Raw genomic sequence first — 23370 nt, forward strand, 5'->3', positions numbered from 1 at the left:
GTGTAACAGCTGATGAAGCAGTGGGAGCATTTTTAAAAAAAGGGTTCTAACTCCTTCTGGATAGAGTTAACAAATGATGTATCGAACAGCAGAGAGGTATGTAATTTCCACATTTTAGTTGGAGGTGCATACCCTGGGGGCCTAAAAGATATATGTATAGAAGCATAGTCAGATATAACAATAGTACCAATGCCACAGTCAGTGACAGAATTGATCGAGTCTTGTGACACTAAGAAATAGCCCAATCCTGAATATGTTGAATGAACTGCAGAAAAAAAATACCCTGAGTAATCCTATGGCCAATCTACATACATCTTGTAAGCCTAAATCAGCCATGTATATATGAAGTACCTCATGAGTATTCATGCTTTTGTATGTAGATGAAGATTATTTAACAAGGACTGGATCTAGAGTTTTGTTAATGTCCCCAGCAACCAGGGGTGAAAGTAGTTTAAAGGACTTACCAGTACGCCGGAGTCCTGAGTGGGGCATGGCCTCAACGGGAAGAGGTGGGCCTCAACAGGAAGAGGTGTGGCCTTTCAAGATTTAAAGGGCCTGGGACTCTGGCCGCTGCAGAGCTCCAGGCCCTTTATATCACTGTGGGAGCCCTGCTGCCGCTACCCCAGGGTGGCAGGGCTCGGGCTAGAGCTGCAGGGCTCTGGAGGTGATTTAAAGGGCCTGGGGCTCCAGCCGCTGCGGGGAGCCCCGGGCCCTTTAAATCACCGCCGGAGAAGCTGTACTGGCTTACTTTCACCTCTGCCAGCAGCAATAATAGGATGGTGACCCATGTCATTTATACTTATAAAAAGTTTATGAAAAAAATTGGGATTATTCTGGTTTGGCCTGTAGAAATTGGCTAAAATGATTATAGAATTCCCTATTTCAGCCTTGAGGACAGTAAATCTGTCCTTACTCTCAAACCTTGCACTTAGAATATTAACATGCAACTTTTTATATATTAGTATAGCAATGCCCCTCAGTTTAGAATTAAAGAAACTAAAAATTGAAAGGCCAACCCAATCTTTATTTTGTTTACAAGCTTCAAGTTCTGTCAGATGTGTCTTCTGGAGCATAGCAATGTCAATATTCTCTTTTTTTAAGCATTGAATATATAGTTTTTCTTGTAATAGGGTTATTAAAACGCTTTATCTTCCAGAAGACACATTTAATTATAGGAGCCATCATTGCTAAAATATACCAGATAAAATATAAAGTCACAGTGTGAAAAATGAGGAATTGCACATTCTCTTGAGAAGCATACAGTTCTTGCTTATCTAAGCTGCAAAAGTTACATAATCCAGTACATATTCACTGTACATGTCACTTCCCAGTACACATTCTACAGGAAAGGGAAGGAAATTCCTAACATGGCAGGGTAACGGGAAGAGGGCAGAAAGCGGAATTAAATAAGTGAAAAAACAAAATGGAAAATAGAGTGGAAATACATGTTAGTACCTTACAATAAAAAAGGAGAATCTGTTTAAACAGTCTAAAATATACATTTGACAGTGTGGGGTGTCTGGATCAGGTGAAATTTGGATATGCTCACAGCTCCTGGGACCCCAAACATTACAACTATAGTAATCACCTATATTACCAATAAAACCTTGATACATTAGTCAATAAGGAAGCACCATCTAATAAAGCAATGATATATACATAATGACTAATCAAATAATAGATAGTACATGGATGCGCCTTTCCCATGAGTATGTGTCTGGACCAGCCTGCCTGGGTGTGCAAAATTGCTCAGGGAATCAGTTGGGGCAATGGAGAGAGAGAGAGAAAGGCAGTGGAGCCTGGGGAGCTGAAGTGGGCATGGGAGGCTGGGGGAGGCAGCGGGGGCCAGTGGAAGTAAATTGATGATAACCCTTTAATCCTTCAACCTCAATGAGAGAGAGAGAAAAAAAAGAGAGGACTAACATATCAGTATCAACTAGCACCCATCCACTTGTTTAGAACAGTCATATCAGATCTGAGCGAGCAATACATAAATTCCATAAGATCAGATCCTGGCATACATGTCGCTTCTTGTGACAGAGGTCTGTAGATTTTTTTGAGATATTTTTCTGCTTTTTGAGGGGAACTGAATGATACTATCTTCTTGCCATTCTTAATATGGAGTGTTGCCAGGTATTTAATAATATACTTCAAGGCCATCTGCCTAGCCAATTGTTTCACTTGGTTAACCGCTGCCCTCACTGCAACCACATCATGGGCATAATCTTGAAAGAGCAGTATTTTAATTGCTGGTTCTCCCCATAACATCTCCTATTTTGATCTGGATTTCTGCAATATAAGTTCCTTAGTGGTTAACTTCTAGAACTTCACAATCAATGTTCTAGGCCAATTTTCTGGAGCTGGCTTGGGGGCGAGGGCCCGGTGTGCTCATTCTATATCAAAACAAAAATTCTACTGGCAGATCCAACAACTTAGCAGTTTAGGGACAAATTCAGAGGGTTTACCTTTCTTGGTTACCTCAGGGATATCCACAATCCTGATCTTACATCATTGTGAGTGGCTTTCCAGATCAATTAGCTTGGTCTTAATAGTCTTGATATCATTACAGTTCTTCAGAACCTGAAATTACTGGTCGTTCTTCTTTGAAATCATCTTCCACTTCAGAAGTTCTGTGTTCAGCTTCTCCCATCAAGCTGATAGAGCCTGCACTCTGAATCTCAGTCATATTGATCTGTAGGGTGGAAACTGTAGATTTAATTTCAGCAGTATCTGCAGCCACCTGTTGTTGTACAAGCCAGCAGCTGTGTTCGGGCTCAGGCACCATTTTGTTTGTACAAGTCGGGGAGGCAGATTTCCTCTGTCTTTTTTGGATGTGGAGAGGAAGATGCAGAGCTAGAGGGCATCTTGTGGGTTTCAGTAGTCAGGCACAATAATCCTTGAGGTTGGATGGGTGTGGGAGAGAGAGGTGTTAGGGGATGATGTTTTGGGATACCCCATGGGTGCTTCAGAGCTCAAGCAACCTGCATCCACTTTGGTCACAGTGCCCTTTGGTGTCCCCCAGGCACAAATTTTTAATACTAAGGGTTATTCAATCTCTTTTAAGCACTTAGATTGCTTGTGAGGGAGGGAAGTACTATTATCCCCATTTTAAAGATGGAGAACAGAGGCACAGAGAGATTAAGTCACTTGCCGATGGTCACATGGGAAGTCTGAGGTAGAGCAGGGAACTGAACTCAGTCTCCAAAGTCCCAGGCTAGCACCATCTTGCCCATCCTTCCTCTCTTCCTCTAGTTCACCATTGGAACAACTTATCTCATGTGATCCATTCTCTGTCATTTGAAGTCTTTGCATCAAGATAGGAGGTCTTTCTAAAAAAGATACTGCAGCTTATGGGCACAGTCACAATTCTGTGCTTGTATATGCAGGAGATCAGACTAGATGATTATAATGGTCTTAAAATCTCTGATTCACTTAAACACAAACAGCTTTGAACACATGCTTAAGTCCATCCCTATTCAACAAATCATGCAAGCATGTGCTTAAATGCATTTTGAAATCAAAGGTATGTCTACAATGAATCTGGGAGGTGTGATTCTGAGCTCAGGTGAACAGATTTGTGGTAGCTCAGCTTGAGCTACAAGGCTAAAAATAACAGCATGGGTGTTGCAGTACGGGTGGTGGCTCAGGCTTGCTGCCCAAGCTTAGACCCATAGGATTGGGTGGACTTGGGTGGCTAGCCTGAGATGGCACCAGTGCCACAAAGTCCACCCTGTTATTTTTAGAGTACTACCTCAAGCTGAGCTGGCATGAGTCTGCCCACCTGTGCAGGGAATCACACCTCCCAGATGCAGTGTTGCTGTACTTAAGTGCTTTGCTGAATTGGGGCCTAAGACTTTGATTCAGGAAAGCATTTAAGCACATGCAAGTCCATTCTGGTCAGTTAGGCACTTAGACGTATGCTTAACTTTAAGCACGAAATGGCTTAGCACATGCTTAAAGTCAAGCACGTGTTTAAGGGTTTTCCTGAAAAAGAACTTTAGTGAACAGACTGTGCAAAATGTAGTGTGTATGCACAGCATGATTTTTAATGGACCATAACTTGATAAACTCATTCTAGTGTTCTGAGATACTTCTTCTCACTGAGGGCTATTTCTTTACAAATTGTTTAATACCTATAATCAGCTGTTCTGCTGATACTGAAGTTAAAAATAATGCATGAATTTTTTTAATAATGTGGCAAGGCAAGTGTATTTTCTACGTGCCTTGTCCTAAAAAATTGTTGAAATGCTACTGCTCAACCTTAAAAAAAAAAAAAAGTATGGGCAGAGACCAAACTTGGTAAATTCTAGCCTGAAAGGTACATGTGTTAGAAAGTTATATACCACGGTGAAGGGTTGTTAAAATGGAAAGGCTCATATAACTTTAACTGTAATTCAACTGTCTTAATGATTTGCTACTTTTAATATTGTTTTTAAAATATGTATTTTGAATGCAGTAGCCATTGCAGTATATTGTAAAATATAAGTATTAATTATGAAAGGCCAAGTTTTAACCTTTGTTCAACAGTTTGAAGTTTCCGACACAAGTGCTAACTTTTATAAATCATTTAAGGTTACAGGCAATTTAATCAAAGGTTAAGGAGCTGATTTCATTTTCTTATGTATTCCGCAGGTTATGTGAGGTACTTAATCTTGATCCTAGACATGTGCTGATTGCAGAAGTTATCTTCACAAACATTGGAGGGGCTGCCACAGCTGTCGGGGATCCACCAAATGTGATTATTGTTTCAAAACAGGAAGTGAGGAAGGCGGTATGTATTGTAATCCATTGTGTTACCTAAAAATAGGTACAGATGTGGGTTTATTCAGTAGTTTAGATCTTTTCTTCCCACAGAGATCCATAGAAGGAAACAAAATGCACCTATTCTCTTCAGCTATTTTAGTGCTATTGGGTAGAGCTGGGTGAAATTTTTCAAACCAGAAATGTGTTGAACGATGGCCTTATTTCAGAAACAATTTTGTCCCCTCCACATTTTTGATGTAATCCAAAAAGGAACTCGCCCACCATTTTGGGGGTATTTTTTTACCCCACCCCCCCTTTTCAGGGACAAAATGGAAAAAGGAAGGACGGGAAAAAAGGGCAGAGGCAGGTGAGAAAATGGGGAGCAGGGGAATTGAAATTGCTTGGGTTTTTAATGAAGATTTTCCCCCCAAAATTTCAAATAAACAAAAAAACCCTATAGAACAAAAGTGATTTTGAAATTTTTGAAATTTTTCACAAAAGAAGTTTTTACTATATTTCAGTCAGCTCTGCTGTTGGATAATGCAAACTATGAGACTGCTTTGTCAAGTGTGGGATCTGGCACACAACTGCAAACCTCAGGTGTTGTCAATTATTGTGTAGTTTTATTGAAGACACAGAGAACAGGCGATCCCCCTCCCCCTCCTAGCATAGGCCTCAGCTTGCTGCTAGCCCCTACCCAGAGTGCAATGGCTTGAGAAGTTTTAACTTCCTACCCGAAGCTCCAGTATTAAGAATATAAGTTTCATTTTGCTGGCTAAGTGAGGTCAATGAGAAAAGTAATATGATCTATGGTGTACTGACAGTAGGAGCTCTAGGCATCTGATCTTGGAACTTCTTTATTCACAGCTTCCCGTTGCACGCAGATGCCTTTTCCTTCCTTTGAGGGTGTGTAGAACCCCTGTTCTCAGGCTTTTAGATTTTGGGAAGAGTGGAGAGTCATGTGGCTCTTCTACACCTCCCATTATAGCTCCCTTTGTTGAGAAGAAGTCCTTTTGACCTCCCACATTTGTTTTGTAAGTGGGGAGTCACAGCTCCTTAGCCCCACTTCATCATGCTCTTTTCTAACTCTCTCTCCTTCCTCTTTGGATGGGGAGAGATTACCTCTCTGCTCACTCTGATTACTATAGTCTTTTGGGAGGTGGAGAGACAGGTATATCCTCAGTTCACTCTCTCTCTCTCTCTCTCTCTCTCTCTCTCTCTCTCTCTCTCTCTCTCAGGACCTTGGTGTTTTGAAACAATAGGATGAGGGTGTTCTCTTCAGTGGCTGAGGCCCCCATTGGCTCTAGCCCTGTGATGATGTAGGAGTCTGTGTGGGTGGATTGGTTGTTAATGACATTCATAATGTCTGCATCCATGGGATATGGCTCTAGGCTAGCCCCCTTGGCGTACCCAAGCCCTCCATGGAGTAGTGTAGAGCCATATCCCAGGATGCAGACACTATGAATGTCATTAACAACCACCCCACCCCACCCATGCAGACTCCTACATCATCACAGGGCCAGAGCAATAGGGAGCTCAGAGAGGGATTCTAAACAATATGAAAGGAACTGTCCCTTCCAGAGCTCCCTCTGGGATGGAGTGGTTCTGCCTACAGTAACCAGCACTCTCTAGCCCATAGTTTATTTGGTAAAATTTTTTTTAAAATGTGTACATGATACTCTTTACTGTGGCCAAGCCTTATAAATCCAGAATAACTTTGCAAACATAAATAAAGAAATACCACATAGTATACAGCTTACAGTGTCAAAATAAACTTTGCAGAGTAGAGAGGGAATTTTTATATAAAGCTCTAACTTTAAATTGGTTGTGTATAGCTCTTAATTATCAATTATGTCCATGTTGCTATACCAATAAGGTCTGTTCTAATTAACTGGATTGTTCTTAAGGGGAATAACAATGTACATTTTGAGAAACATCTTTCAAAGCCATAGTATTTAATAGATGAAGTTTACCTTCAAAAACATCTGAAATGTATTAGTAGAAAATCACAGTCTGGTCAGATAACTTCAGAGAGCCTGTGATGTTCCTGGTATTCATTGGGTGGTGATTGTGGTCGTTAAACTACACATGTGCAATTATTCAGGCCATCTACTATAGATGAGAGTAATTTGTATCTGTCATGAACTGCATTTTCTCTAATATTCAGAAAGTCTATAAAAGTTTAACATTATAACTGAGGAAAACATTTAAGCAACCAAATTCAAGGACAATAATGTTGTATTCTTTTTTGGATAGTATTTTGATAAATTTAGAAAGACCCAGGTTTCTAAATGCCTACTGTATGTGATATCTTAGCAAATTCTGCATTTATGACTCCAGCTTAAACAAAAATATTGAAAAACCATTCAAATACTTTCACTTTTTGGATTGTTTTTAAATCTATATCATATTAATGAAATTAAGACTTAGAGTAAATTAATGATGGAAATCCCGCAAAGCCTTATGGGAGTAATCCTCATCCCTTTTTTAGTCTTGTTGTCTTTACTAAAACTGCAGTCAGCAGTCAATTATTATGTGAGTCAGGTGCATAGGATAAAGCCCAAGAATCTGCCTAAAAAGTTTAGAACTTGCATACTATATTTGTACCAAGTAAATGTTATCTTTTAATAAGTATTTTAATATAAAAAAACCCCAAACATAGTAAGTTAAGCCACTTTCATGTAATGTTACTGAAACTTTTAAAATTAATATTTTATTTCTATATTTTCCAAAGAGCCCCTCCTTCCTCTGTTATCAGTAGCACGGACTGAGTGTTGTCACTGTAGAGACTTCTGAATTTTTCTCCTTGATATTTTCAATGAAATTCCTCTACCAGTTTTGTATTTCCCTTTGAGTCACTTCTGAGGGAATGATTAATGTCTCTATTGTCCAATCCACAGAGAGCTTACACAAGTACCCCAGCATATTTTTGATACTGTCTAAACAGTAACAATATTACAGCTTTGCAATCATCACTTTTTTCTCTCATGTGGAGATTGGTTAGGAAACCTCTGAGATGTTTATGGCTAAGTTTTTATTTTATATTTGTGCAAATGGTGCATGAAAGTGAGAAACTCTCAGAATCCTCCTTGCCACTTCGGCTGTAAAAATACAGGCTCGTTCTGAACTGCGGTTGATTTCAATGGAGCTGCTCACATTCTTAAAATTACATGTCTAAGTGATTTGCTGCACAAGGATCACGTGTATTTGTAGCTTAAAGTTTGTGGATGTAGCAGGAAGCAGAGCAGTTTAATAGATTAAGCATAGGGCCAGACACTTGTGAGTTAGATTCCTGGCTATGCCAGTAAGGGCATATCTGTACGAAGAGTTAGTGCACAGCAGGGTGCAGTGCAAGGTACTCGAGCATGCCTTGCACTAACTGTCCGTGTGGACCCTGCTGCTGGGCCCTAATTGTTCCCTCGGGTGCTTTCCATACTGCTGAAGGTCAGTGTGCACTAGGGAACTGTTAGTGCTCAGCAGCAGGGTTCACATAGAGAGTTAGTGAGTGGCACACTGGAGTGATGTAGATTTACACGCTGGCTTGCTGCACACTAACTTGCTTTTTTGATGCATGATGTTAACAGGAAAGAGAGAATTAAAGTGAGAAAGAACGGAAGGGAGAGGATCCAGCACAAAAAATTTCCCCTTTCCTAGGTCTGAATCCATTGCCTTGTGCTTTGTGCAGCCATTTCAAAGTGGGCATAAAACACTAGAATTCTGATTTGGTAGCATTTTGAACTCACTCTGCACAGGTGTGAATGACTACACAAGGAGCAAGGGAATAGAGGGTCTGATCCTATATATATGTGGGAGTGGAAGACACAGACAGTAAACAGAGAGAGGCCTTAAGGAAAGGTTGGGCAACAAAAATTCTCAGCATCTCCTAATGAGTTTATCAATTTATTAAATAAATGATGAGATCCCTTGTTATGGCCATATAGCAAATCTTTCTTGTTTTGTGACCAAAAATAGGATAACATTATTAAATTAGTTCTAGAAAACAGAACATTTTTAATACTTTAAAAAAACTCAGTTCATTTTTATCTAGTTTATCTGTTATGGTGTACTCATCACTGTAGTAGTATTTGAGACTATAGAACTTTCATAACGATGCATAACTTTATACAAAATGTATAGGTGTAGGGTCATCACAAAATTGTCATTCTTTGGATTCAAAAGATATCATTTACTGTGATGCATTATTTATTGGTTATAAGTTATGATAAAGTTAGCATCTGCGGTCTATAAATAAAACTTACTTGTAAACCTGCACCATTTATGACTGAAGCTCAAAAGAAAATACTTTGTATTAGACTCAAGTATCAGGGGGTAGCCATGTTAGTCTGTATCTACAAAAACAACAAGAAGTCCGGTGGCACCGGACTTCTTGTTGTTTTTGTATTAGACTGTAAAAGTGTTTTAAGCAATACAGATTGTAAAATAGTGGACCATAAATTAAGGTGGCCACCTAATTCAGAGGAATGTTTTTGCTGAGTTATTGTATAATAGTTCTATAAAACTTCCAATTGCTTTATAAAACATAGGATCTTTCCCTTATTTGCACCTTTGCAATAGTGGTTTCTCAGAAAAATCTGAGTGATTGTGTGAATGCCATGCTGCTTAGTGATGATGCGTAGTGGGGTGGTCACCCTGCTCCCGTTAGGAAGAGATTAAAAGCAGCCAAGGGAGGTGGTTGGGTAAACAGCCACATGTGTGGCCACACCCAATTAGGGTCCAGCTGACCCTGATAAAAGGGCAGGCTCAGGGAGTGATAGAACACTCTAGCTCTATTTGAGGAGCAGAGAAGACTAGGCTGCCTGGGAGAGCAAGCAGGGTACCTGAGGCAGAGTAGGGCTGGGGAAGGGCAGGGAAAGCTGAGGAGCTTTGGCCTGGTGGGTCCCCAGGTTGAGGCCTTGCCAAAGGCCAGGGAAAGTACTAGGGAGGCAGCTGGGGCTGGAAAGGCAGCAGGTCCAACCCCCCTTGCCGATGATGAGTGGCCACTTCAGACTGAAGTTTGCCCCTGAGGGAAGGGGCTAGATGAGGACTGGCAGCGGGTCACTGAGGTGAGGTGGGCTTAAGGGTTTGGGGTTCCCTAGGGAGGGGAGACCCAGAGTGTTGGGGCACTGCTGTGGGGCAGCACCCTAAGGTAAGGGGCACCAGGGTCTGGGAGGGATGTAGGGCCTGAAGTGCTATAAGTGGTGGAGATCAGGAGAAAGCATGTACTGGTAGGAAAACACTGGCCAGCAGGAGGCGTGCCAAGGCTAGAACCGAGCTAATTCCCGGACAACCAGCAGGAGGCACCGCAGCAGTGAGTGCCTGCCGTGCTACATGATGTCATAAGCTATTTCTTCTCTCACGTTCAGGAGAAGCTATGGATCTTCATCATTGTCTAATTTAAATATTTTCTTCACTTAAATTTGTTCAGTCATTGTCGCTCCTCTTGCACATGGGAACAGGGTAGAATTCAGTCTCTCTGAGTTAGATGGGAGAGAGATCCGAAGCAGAGCTACAAGCAACAGCCTTTTTTTAGGTTTTGAAGTAGTTTTATGTTAATATTCAATGACACAGCAAAAATATTTGACACCAAGACTTTAAAATCAGATTATTCTGGTTATTAACTTATATTTTGCAGTTCAAATCAAGCCTGGTTTAGTAGTCAATATTTTTTCCTAAATTTATGGTCATGTACCGATTAATTGTTAACACTATAAGAAAGAGGGGATTCCATGCTGCCGTATGGCAGGCGGCACGGGTTCTTCGAACACTAGCAGTTATTGACTTAGTGACTGTTAAAATTAGTCCAGGATGGATGTACCAGTTACAAAGAGGGAAGTAGAGGAAGGTAAGATGATATTCAGAACTGTGTGTTTTAGGTCCAATATCATGTGACTCGCTAGCAACAGAAAATGAATGTTACCTTCTGTAATCCATGTAGCTAATGTATTTTGTAGACAGGGTTAAATGTGTAGACAGGGTTAATAACTTTGAAAATGTACTAGCTGGTTGTAGTCAATTTTAGGCCCATTAAAGGTATTAAACAGGAACACACTAGTGGTTAAAATGTGTTAGATGACACTTGTTTAATCACGGCCTCTTAGGCTTGGCCATGGAGACTTTATTTTGGTTGTTTCTTGTTGCTCTTGAAATATAAAATAAAGGCCATTCTCAGTGAAAGCACAGTATTTGGTTGCTCCTTATGTAAGGAAAAAAACAAACTACATTTTCAGTGATATCTTGCAATTATTTCTGCTCTTGGTCATTCTGAAGATATTAGACCATAAAACAATACCCAGGCCAGCAGTGCTGTTTTGGCACTGGTCCAAGGCTTAAATCCTGGATTGTCATATTTAAGTGTAATTTTCTCTCTCTGCCTTAAAACTGAAGACTTTTTCTCAGAAAGTTTTATGTGCAAAGAAGTAAATTTCACACCTCCATAAGCAGTGAGAAGAAAACATGTCAGATAACATGAAGATAGTGATATATTATTTCAGGAAAATAGCATGTTCCTGTATCTCACTATGAAATAGAAACATTTGTAGAAATTTGTGCTTAAATACAAGAACAGATGCCCATCTGCTTTCAGTTTTGGAGTTGCAGACAATAGAACCTGTAAACTGTAATCACCCTAAAACAAAGCCTTAAGGATGCCTTCGCCATCTGGGAAAGTTGGGCTATTTTACAGAATCAGTAAGGCCCCAAGTTAAGGATATTTTCAGCACCACATAGCATTTGTCTGACACACTGAAACCTCTTAGATGAAAATTATTTCTAGTCTCTATTGTGCAAGTCAAAGCTATTTGAGCCAATTGTGTGAGAATAATATTTATGAAAGTTCATGGAAACTTTGCAGTGTGCAGTAGACACATTAACCATTTAAATTGTGTTCAGAGATATAAATAATAAAAAAGCTAGAAGATAATTTTTCACTGACTTGTATGCCCAATATAATTATTTAGATGAGTAAGTGGTCTGAATGATGGCCCTGGCTACATAGAAGTGCAGGGGAGAAAGGGGATGTGATGTGCAAGGTATGTGACTGGTAGAGGATACAGGCTCCGTAGGGATGCTACATCCCCTTCCCATGCAGAGGGATGAGGAGGTGATGGGGAGTGGGTGGAGCCTTGAAACTACCCCCTTTTGCACCCGTAGGTGCAACTATGCTACCATCTTGGGTTGCAGCGAGTAAACCCCTAGTGCAACATATTCCCTCCACAGAGCAGCAGAGGGATTTAGTGGGAGATTGTGACTCCCTATATCACAATCCCCATCTTGGGTTGCTCCAGGGGCAGTGCAACAATGCATTACTCCTATGTTGTGTTCTGAGGTGAAATCCAGACCAATGAAGGGTTGTTATCACTTGCCCTGTAGTCCCAAGTGCTTTAAGTGCTCTGTTGCTGCAGCTCCCCTGTGGGAGCCTGGACTGCTCACACTCAGCAACAAGCATGCACTCTCTATCTGTATGCTGTGCAACCCTCATCGAGCACTCTGACATCAGCAGTTTGCCTCCTGTAGCAACACAGTCACTCTCTGGTTTCAATTAGTTTTGATTATACCTGGTGAAACGACCTCGATATACCCCCAGTCCCAATTTTTCCCCAAACTGTGTGCCCTGCAATGTCCAGCCCTTTCCTGGAACATTCAGAGGAATACTAAACTTGTTTGCTCCTCTAAAGAGGCAAAATGCACAGCTTATTAGTGTAACTGAAGTAAACAGTCACTTCAATTCAAACACAGCACTGGGTTGCTTTAGATTAAAACAAGTTTATTTAATTACAATGACATAGGTTTTAAGTGAAATTAAGTATAAGGGATAAAGACTGAAACGATTACAAACAAATAATACTCAAAATGTTTTCTAATGCTACGACTTTAACAAGCTATTGTCTAGGTATCAGGTAAGATTCTTACCACACACTTCTTCCAGCAAGATGACTGACCACCCCTCTCTCTGGCCAGGATCTCTTCGCAAGTTTCCTTTGTCATCTTAGGTGAAAGATAACTTGGGGTTCTTTGCCCCTCTCTTTCATAGCCCAGTGAACTTTTTACACGGATTCTTCTGGAGGTTACTGCACAAAATGAAGTTCATTCAAGCTGTGAGAAAGGAGACTGGGAGTCTGGTGGTGAAGGAAGCCCCATGCTGCTCTCTTCCTCCACGGGTGTTTGCTATAATGCAAATTGATCTGTTCCTGTCCCCTCCAATGCAAATGAATGGCTACTTGACATGTGATTGCCAGTAGACTCCAATGACACCTGTCTGGAAGTGTCAACTCATCCTTTGTCTGGGAGAAACCTGTTTACTCACTCCACGGATTTGTCTGGTAAACACACTTTAGTCCCACACATCCTTCACATTTGTACGATCTCATGGGCTTTTACCGTATATATAACACACAAGAATAGTAATAATCAGTGTGTTATTACTTTTTCAATGATACCTTACCTCAGGGGTTCTCAGCCTTTTTCTTTCTGAGGCCCCCCCAACATGCTATTTAAAAACTCCATGGCCCATCTGTGCCACAACGACTGTTTTTCTGCATATAAAAGCCAGGGCCAGTGTTGGGGAGTAGTGATCTGGGCAGTTTCCCGGGTTCCCCCACCATAGGGGATCCAGCAAAGCTAAGTTGCTCAGACTTCAGCGACAGCCCTGGGTGGCAGGGCTCAGGGCCAGGGGCTTCAGCCCCATGCGGAGGGGCTTTGTCTTTCTGCCCTGGGCCTCAGCAAGTCTAATACCGGCCCTGCTTGGCAGACCACCTGAAACCAGCTTGTGGCCCCACCGTGGACCCTGGACCACGGCCTTACCTGACACACATCAGATCAAGTTTATGACATTAATGAATACACTGAACTGATCAGGCCAGTTGAAAATCTCTACTAGATCTCAGGGAGTCCCTTTTTCTCTAGCATTGGGATGTTCTTAGATTACACCCTAACATCGAGTTTTGTTGCCTGCAATTCCTCCACACCCATCTTCCTTCTGCTTATATCTTCAGAGAGGAGGTAGTATTCTTCTTCCTAAGAAATTCAGGGAATGTCAGTTGACTGCTGGGCAAATCTTGCTAAATTTAATCTTGCTTGTTTTTTCTGATATTACTTGGTATGAAAAGTAAAAAATGTCCACAGTGTCGAAGAGAGCTTGGAGCATCCGACTTTATGCAAAGTATGAAGAAGATAGCAAATGAAACTAGCCAGTGGGGCTGGGTGTTGAATTGCCCGTCCTCTTCTCAAAAGATTTAAAGAATAAGCAGGGATGATGGGAGAAAGTTTTGGAGCTGAACAAAACCCCGAAATTCAGCCCAATTACTGAAACACTCTGCGCTGCTTGAGAAACAGCTGTGATGGAATACCAAGAAGATGCAAATAATTTTCCTGTGCTGATGTTGTGCACAAATCCTTACTTCTGAGACTTTTGTGTGTCAACTCTTGTGCCCTTGTGCCTAGTCTTGAATTTCAAAGAGTATAAATTGACACTGTCCCTTCAAAATAAGTATCTGTATGCACAGCCCCATCTCAGTTCAATTTCTTTCAGCTGTCAATCAAACTTGAGAGCTGCTTATCAACTTCAGCATTTTATTTTTTTTCCTGATTGCTATGCTTTTCTTTTTCACATAGGAATTTAATTTTGAGGGTTTCATATAAAGATATTTCTTGTACTGTGTTTTTCTGTTGAGAAGTTTCTGCATTGTTAACAATTGATAACAAAACTTTTCAGCACTAGTGCAGACATCCAAAACCTAGAGATGTAAGAAACTTTGTAAATCAAAGTCTAAGGCCTGGGCTCTGAGGTACCATATTCTTTATCTTTGCCATGTTCCCATAACACATGACTCTGGTCTAGTCCAATCATCAGAAATAAAGGTGTTTTCTGTGCGTTTTAGGTCCCCCTTTCTCCTTTTCATTTTAAAAGTAGCAAATAATCTAAGTGCCTTTAACTCTGACTCTCTCTTTCGAGAACTCCTATCAACAGGATCCACCTTAGTGTTGTCTTTCTTTGCACTGAGATAGATAAATTGCTGTCAGTGCTATGAAAAGTCTCAAGTACATTACATTCTGAGAGTCTGTTGAAAACTGAAAGAATTGGACTTATTCCAGTAGCTCTTGGTTAGCTATATTCTGATCATCTCTCCTGTTTTACTCCTCATCCAACTGTGTCCCAGTCCTTGTATTATCCTGGGAATGAGGATTATTGGTTTGTGCAGCATCAAAGTGCAGACAATTCAATCCCAGGCATACTCCTGCATCTCTTCAGATTATATAGGAAACCTGCAAACCTTCTAGATTAGACTGTGTAGAACCAATTACTGCTTCTTCATATCTCTTGAATCATGGTTCACGTGGCAGCATTTTCTGTCTTCTTTTGTGGTCCATATCTTTAAAGAAAGAGGCCCTTATGCAAACATTTGGGTAGTTAGGCTCATTTTCATGCAAAATGTCTGTAATTATGTAAATATATGCAGGACAATATGTCTGTTTTTGTGAGCGGATGTTGAAAAATCTGGCCCTGTAAGTCTTTGTTTGCTCACATGACTCTTGGTAGATCTCTTAAAAGTTTGTAGATTGATTCCTTCATAATGTTCTCTCCTTCAACTTTGAAACTTAATTTGATGCCTGCTAAGTATCCAGACGAGCCTTTATGAGCATTTACAGGATTGATTTATACAATCTGTTCTGAAAAGATGGAAGGGGTTGCATGGGAGGGCCTCTGTCTTGTTTGCTCTGGATGTTTCCACATCATATATACTTGAACTGAGAGCTTTCCACACAGATGCTCTCAATAGGGAGTATGGTGCAGCCTTACAGTGTGTATTTCAGGTTGCAAGTCCAAGCTGTCTTAGAATTCAGGATGTAAACAGCCCCTGATTCTGCATGGAAATGTTATTACTATGTATTATTTGCATTACAACAGCAGCGAGATGCTTTAACTGAGGCTGAGGAACAGAAAGATTAAATGACTTTACACAGCGAGTCTGTGGGAGAGATGGGAATTGAACCCAGATCTCTTGCGTGGTAGTCCAGTGCCTTAATAAATAATATTAAAAAAAAAACTTCCTCCCAAATCTGGCTTTGTGGGGATTCCCTGTTGAGAGAACTCTTGTTGTGGATACCTGAGGGAACCTTGATATCAATATATCTCTAATATCTAGAGTTGAAACTCTTTGTCATTAGGGCCTTTATTAAAATTAAAGCAATATAATATAAATAGGGGACAAATCTTGAATTTTTTTTTGGTAAGAAATAATGGGGGAGGTTTTCAAAAGCACATTGCATTAGCTCAACTCTCCTTCCATTTAACTCAGTGGAGTTTTACCTTTGACTTTAATGGGAGCAGAGCTAGATCAACACTAAGCACTTTGGAAAATTCCACCCCAAATATCGAACATTGCATTATATATTTGAATTCTGCTTTTGACCCTGTTCCAAGCCTCCGTCATACAGGAAGTATAAAGGAACTCAAACAAATACTAAATTGAAGAAAAAATATTGCAAAATGTGTTCTAATTGCTAGAGAATGTTTTTGTTGTAATAGCATATTGCAGAATTTGGGACAGGTCTTGGTTTGAGTAAAATGGATGCAAAAACTCATATTGTCATCATTGGAGCCAGGAACTGGTAATTAGTGTGTAAATATATAAGAACTATTTTGATACACTGAAATTTAATGGAATATTTTTGCGTTGGTTTGGTTGGCATGAAATTTATTTAATAATAATTTCCCCGAGACTGGGGAAGCATAAAATATGCTATGCTTGGAAATTACCTATTGCCTACTTTGTTACGTGTATATAATCATTGAATTGTAAAGTACATAATGACAAATACTTTTTCAGGTAATGTAGGAAAATAACTGATCTGTAATTTATAATTGCATTTTTACTCCTAGGGATTGGATTTTGCAGCATTTACAGGACATATGTTTGTTGGAATTTGTCTTGTTCTTCTGGTCTCCTTTCCTTTCCTCAGACTCCTTTACTGGAACAAAAAACTTTACAACAAGGAGCCAAGTGAGATTGTTGGTGAGTTAGAGCATGAAATCATATTTTTATAGCCATTGAGTTGGATAATGTTTAAAATTAAATGAATGCCGTGTAGCATAATGTTGTGTGTATGAAAACAGATTGGTGCACACAGCCTCATTCTATCTCTGAATGTTAGTATTTTACTAATAGTTTGGTTTTGGTTGTTTTTTATTTTGCAAGTAATGATTTTCCTGACACTACTGCTTTTAGTTATTTGTTAAGATTTATGTACATACTGAAGGTGTGCAGCAAACTATATGAAATATACAACCACAGTAAATAAACATTATGCTAATTACATCACCTGAACCTAATGAAGCATTTTTCATTGTGCTGAGAGGCGTAATTGAAATAGACTTATCAGCAATTTAAAAATCATTGTTGTGTGTTCTGTTTTTCATTTGGGTCATTATGGTTGTAGGAGGTGTGACCATGGGAAGAATTCTAAGATAATCTAAACGACTCAGAATAACATTTGTGCAGAATTCTCACTCGTGGCCTTTTGTTCTACAAGTTCCTTGGAACTTCCCAAGGTCTAAAGGTTTTTGGTCCCTAAAGCAGCTGTCATGGGTTGGGGCATGAGCTTTCCATTTGCCATCCTCCCACTGGTAGTTGCACCAGATAGCCATCTAAATGCTGCTTTTGGAAGTTTCCAAATAGTTCTTTCTTGTCTGCAGTTAGAGAAATAGTTTACTGTAGGAGCTTTGTCTCCAGCTTTCTGTTGTGGCTCTTCATCCCAAAACAGACAGGAATTGGAAAGACTATCTTCTTCTGGTGTGGCCATTCCTCTCTGCCAATCAGGTCCAGTCCTTTTAATTGGTCTTTTAGTTTGCTGACCTTATGGACTTTTGTTTCAGTATTTTCAAATCCTTAGTCATTGCTCTGAGGCTTTAATTTGACTACTGGAATCCCCTCTCCAGTAGAGTTGCTGTGCCCTGGCACCAGCTGGTGAAGAAGGTGTTACAGACCTGTCTCAGCTAGCCCTGTCTGAACAAGGTTGAGTAATAAGTGCTCCTCAGTAATGATGGTGATTGCTCACCTTCTCCTGCAAGAACTTAGTAGTCTGGACAACCATGGTCAAAGCAAAGGAAGGCTGAGCATATGGCACCCCCCCCCCCGAACCCTGTACTTCAGTGCTGGGATACAAAGGTAGGAGGCAATCTTTTGAGTGATAGCCAAAGTACAGGTTGAGCTTTAGGAATAGGTGTCTGTCCTGGTCAGATCCTTTCTGCAGTAACTTAAAAGGTAAGTGCATGAGGGTGTTGATTTGTCCTGTCATCAGATGTGGGCAGCACTTGATGTAGTTGATACTGTAATGAGATCTGCTGTCTTGGTAGTGACTCCCACCAGGGGTGGGTGGCTGTAGTCTCCTCCCTGGAGATTGAGGGAAAAACCTAATGACTTGCCTTATCAATGAGAGACCTTGTTTTGGGCTTGTTTTGAGCTTGTATCCTGTCCCTTAGGCCCTCTCCTCAAGGGAGGGAAGGAAAAGGTTCTACCACTTAGAAAGGTGGCTTGTGCCTTGACACTTGATTTCAAGGGAGGCCAATACCCATTTTGCCCAGGATACTCATTCACAGCAGCAGAAGCCAATGGCTTTTCAGTATGTACCAAAAACCTTTTTGGTGTGTTCTAGGGGATATAGGAGAGATAAGGTGAGGTAATATATTTTATTGGTGAGAGAGATACACTTTCAAGCTTACACAGCTTGTCTTTCTCACCAACAGAAGTTGGTCCAATAAAATATATTCTTTCACTCACCTTGTCTCTCTAATATCCTGGGACCAGCATTGCTACAAAAACACTGCATACAACTAGGGCAGATAGGCAGCCAACCACTTTCCGTAGCTTGCCAGGACATCCCCGTCAGAGCAGATTTAAGATCCTTTTACCCTGAGGTGTGCCCTTGTCCCCCTGTACATGAGAGTCCTAGGAATTGCTCTATGGGACTGCAAAAATCAAGTTTTCAAAAATTATCAAGATTTTTCCCCACCTCTGGGTATCAGGAAGAGATGTTGCAGGAAATCTATTCCTAATGTCCAAAAAAGCTATTAAGCTTGTGCTTCTAGGCAAGAAAGGAAAGGATATTATATCCTGATAGTAAAAAAGAAAGAAGCATCTGGCAACACCTTAGGGAGCAGGGAACTGAATCAATATTTACCCCCCAAATAGTTACTGGTTACCATGGGAGCCTTCAGTGATCTTTTAGAAGAAATTATCTGGCTAGGTGTTCTGCAGCTGCCTACTTAAGGATATTCAAAAATAAAGGAAGATTTGCCATAGGGGGACTACACTACTAATTTTGAGTCTTGCCTTTTGGGCATGCCTCAGTGCTGCATCTTTTCATGAAATGGTTGGTGATAGTCATAGCTTACCCTACTCACCATGAGAGTGGAGGGTTCAGCTTCCTTGGCTGATCAAAGACACCAGTGGGGTGACAGAGTCACTAAGTTTAACTGATAATTTACCCAATTCCCAACTTGTTCTGAGTAGACAATTGAAGTATATAGGATAGGTGGGCTGAGACCTCCATTATTACTGCTGTTAGGGAGGATCCAGAACTCCTAAGAGTGTAGGAAGTTCCCGTCTGTCTTGCACAAGGCCCAAGAATAAGAATCCTGCATGGATGAGCTCTTCAGAGAAAAATAATTACAAGGTGAGTAATTATCTCTTTTTATGGAGTGGAGAGTGAAGCCCCATAACTTTAAAATCCATTGTAATTTTGTATAATTATAAAAGATTATTACCTTTCTTTGCCTACTGGGAGTATATTATTATGATCTTTGGTATCCAGCAATTTTTTCATAACCTACCTGTTTGTTATTTGAAATGAAATTAGTTCACTTTAATGAATTTCTTTTCTAATTAAAGTGATAGCTTTCATGGATATTTTATTGTATAATTGGAGTTGTTATACAATAATATTTTGTTTAAAGCGCCATTCTGCAAGGAGTCCCTGTGACAGGGTGTACTGGGCCCGTTGAGGTCCCCTGCTGGAGGCCTTGTGGTCCTACCACATCCTGCCCTAGAAAAGGAGCAGTAAAGGTGAGTCCGCCAGGCCTGCCTAGAAAGGCTGCAGGGAAAAAGCCAATCAGAGCTCAGCAGGCTCAGTTAAAAGGAGCTGCAAAGTCTGAGCAGGTCAGTTGCTGGCTGGGACCAGAAGAGTGAGGAAGGACTGCAATGTTGTGAAATTCTCCATGCGAGGAGGCTGGGGAGAGACCCTGCTCAAGTAGGAACAGACAGAAAACCCGAGGACTGTAACTGTAACGTGACTTGGGTGAAGGTGATGGGACAGAGTGGGAAGCAGCCCATGGAATGCAGTAGCAGCCACCATTAAGGAAAGCAGCATGTGGCCGATATTTGTAGGGTCCCTAGATTGGGACCTGGAGTAGTGGGTGGGCCTGGCTCCCCCCACTGGTGAAGTAGCCAAAGCCCTGAGAAGGGGACACATTTTATGTAGAAGCCCAAGCACAGGGCTGGAATAGAAGCCCAAGGACAGGGCTGAAGACCCTGCAGAGGGCCATCCATTTGTTGAACTTTACCAGTGGAAGGAGACTGAAGTGAAGGAGTGACCTGCTGGAGCATTGGGGCAATAAGAAGGTGAAGAATCTCCAGGGAGAAAGCCCTGGGGACACTGCTCTATATCAGGGCAGGCACAGACTTAAAGCTAGCCCAGAAGGAGATGAGGTCTGAGCCCAGAGACAGGGCTAAAGACTTGAACAAAGGCACAGGGATAGGCCCTGTTGGACCTTTTACCCTGGAAGGGGTTCATCCATTTTAGACTTGGTGTGATCTAGCCATATTTAGATCATATTTACCCCTAAAACAGTGAAGTTATTTTTGTAATACTTTCTTTAATAGAAAATTGTCTTTTTATGGTTTTAACTTTTACGTTGTGTTTGAGTATTTGAAAGAAATCAGTTGTGTATAGTCACATTACTGATTAACGTGAATAGTACATTCATTCATGAATATTATATTTAGCCAATAAAGTGTTGTAAAGCTTTAAGAAACTGGCATATTTTGCCTCAAATTAGCCTCCTTATTTATAATCCCTGTTACTCTCAGCCTAGTATATTCAGAAATTATAATCAGTGTTACTGTGTGCTTTCCCCATAATCAGCAGCTACTCTATCTCTGAGAAGCTAATCAGTAGCTGCTCAATTAAATCAAATGCTAAAGCACTATTTCTACTGAAATTTTCTGTGAAATGGGAAGAGAAGGTGATAAGCACAGATTTCATTAAAAGGTAGCTGCAGTAATTTGGGTTTGGAGAAGCAACAGAATATGTTCAAGATGTCTTAATGAGTCCTTTCCATCTCTAATTGCCATGATTCTGCGATAACTTGAAATGTATTGTTTGAAGCAGCTCTTTTAATCAACTAAATATCTGCCATTTTACTCTCTGATTAGCAATCAAACAGTCTTTGAAGTTATAGGAAATGGCACTGATATGCTGTTCTCCCCTGATTTTTATTGTCTGTTATGTACTTTAAGTATCTTCTGTTGTTTTTGGCTACTTAGATTAGGCAGCTCTGAGTGGGGTACTAAAAGCAGATTGACTTTGATTTTAAGAAGAGGTAATTCTGTTTATTTGAGGAGAATAGTGACATTTTATTTTCAGCATTAAGCATTACCTGTCACTTTAAATCCTGGCATCAGTTGAGGGCTGTAAAACCCAAGCAAGCTTGTGCTCTTCCCATAATACGGCTTACCTCCTGTGGCTTGCTAATCTTGAAACAGACATAATGACACACACACACAAAAAAAAAAAAAAAAAAAAAAAAAAAAAGAGAGAGAGAAACAAACATAAATAGAAACAAACAAATAGAACTTTACTATCTCTGTCATGGTTACAAAATGAACAGCAGCTTAGATCCCTGTTAGCACTTTGTGAGTGCACCTCTTGGGTGATATGCTTGGCTTTCTGCACCTCACTGTGGGCGGAACCATGCGGTCCAACCACGCGGTCCAACCACGCTTAGACTGGGTCTCTGGGCTGCAACCCCCCTGTTTACCAGTTGTGTTAATGTGACAGGCCTAACTAGGTGTTGTATCTGTCAGTCCATTCCCTCCAGGGACCTGTGGCCAGCAGGGTGGTTAAAGTGACTCAAAAATGGCTTCTTCAAAACAAAGCATTATTTATTGATTCCCCAAAGGTACCAAGCACATAGAGCAAAGGGTAAAAACAGTAAAGGTTTATATACACGTCCCCTTTTACTTAATCTTTAATCAGTCCTTAAAAGCTTTTGTGCATTGCAATCAGCCCAGTTACCTCCACCAAACTGCCCCTGTTGGTTTCTGCCTCTCTCTGTCTCCTTACCAGCCAGTCAGCTTTCCACTGACACTCTGGTCACTCAGGGTATGTCTACACTGCAATTAAAAACCTGTGGCTGGCCCGTGCCAGCTGACTTGGGTTCGGGCTATGGAGCTGTTTAACTGTGGTATAAACGCATGGTCTGGAGTCTGGGCTCTAGGACCCTGCAAAGTGGGAGCGGCCCAGAGCTTGGCTGCAGCCTGAGTCTGAACATCTACACAGCAATTAAACAGCCCCTTAGCCCAAGCCCTGTGAGTCTTGATTAGCTGGCATGGACCAGCCATGGGTGTCTAATTGCAGTGTAGACATACCTTCAGTCAATCCCCACCCTTTTCTAGGCCTGGTGTTCTCAAATGTTTAGAATCCTCTTTATCCTAGTGTTGCCGGCACAGAGTGCCCGAGGACAGCAACAGCGGGGTCCGTTGCCCGGTGTGCTTCGTGCCAATGAACACACCAGGGTGGAGAAGCAATCAAAGTTTGAGATCTCAAAGCGGTGCAAGGAGACAGGCACATCTCAAATCAAGCACACCAACACAAGCAGCCTTTAGCTTTTATACAGTTTGCAACAAGCCTTTCCCTTCTTCCCCCATCCTTTCTCACCCCTCTCCTCCATTCCCACCTCTCCCCCTTTCTCCCTCTGGCTACATTACACAACCTTGACTGTGCAGCTTGTTCTCACTGTTTCTTTCTGCAAGTAATCTTGTCCTTTAGCTGGAAACATGTAGGTTTCCCTTATCACTACTGCTTCCCAGCTGCTGGCCTGTGAGGTTAGTAAAGTTTAACATGCAGGGGCTTTGATTCACTTTGGCCTAGAGCGTGGGGGCTTCATCGACTCTCGGGTCTTCCAACCCTCCGAGTTACCTAGTGGCCTAGAGCGGGGGGGCTTCATCGACTCTCGGGTCTTCCAACCCTCCGAGTTACTTAGGGTGATGCCTAGTGACACCAACAGCTCCCTCCTTTGAGAATACTCAACAAGCTTTTGGCTGAGTTTTCTCATATTCTGTGGACAAGATATGATTTAAGGCCATGGTCTTAGGATCATTGATTAAAGGGAAAAGGAAGTGTCTTGACTTCTAGAGGTGGTACATACTTTAACCATTAAACATTTCAGGCATGAGAAGAGAGCTAGGGTGAGGAAACAAAGTACGAGACCAGTAAGCAGGAGGCAGACAATGCCACCTCCCAAGCCCCCTAGGCTAGGGAGCCAGCTCCAGAGGGTATCAAATAGAGTGGGTTCCTGTTCCTGGGCCTTCCACTGATTGAAGGCCTGTGCAGAGGACAGGATGTCCTTGTGGA

General features: G+C 41.2%; 1 protein-coding gene across 1 annotated transcript in view; it reads left to right on the plus strand.

Annotated features, from left to right (window-relative positions):
• The window catches only part of OCA2 (OCA2 melanosomal transmembrane protein), a 297190-nt gene that overhangs the window by 125717 nt on the left and 148103 nt on the right, over positions 1 to 23370 (plus strand). The window contains exons 13-14 of the mRNA XM_034759185.1: positions 4633 to 4771; positions 16622 to 16754. Coding sequence (XP_034615076.1) covers positions 4633 to 4771; positions 16622 to 16754 — 272 coding nt within the window. The remainder of the gene's footprint in view (positions 1 to 4632; positions 4772 to 16621; positions 16755 to 23370) is intronic.

This window comes from Trachemys scripta, chromosome 1 (assembly GCF_013100865.1).
Source record: "Trachemys scripta elegans isolate TJP31775 chromosome 1, CAS_Tse_1.0, whole genome shotgun sequence".
In the NCBI taxonomy this organism is placed as follows: Eukaryota; Metazoa; Chordata; order Testudines; family Emydidae; genus Trachemys; species Trachemys scripta.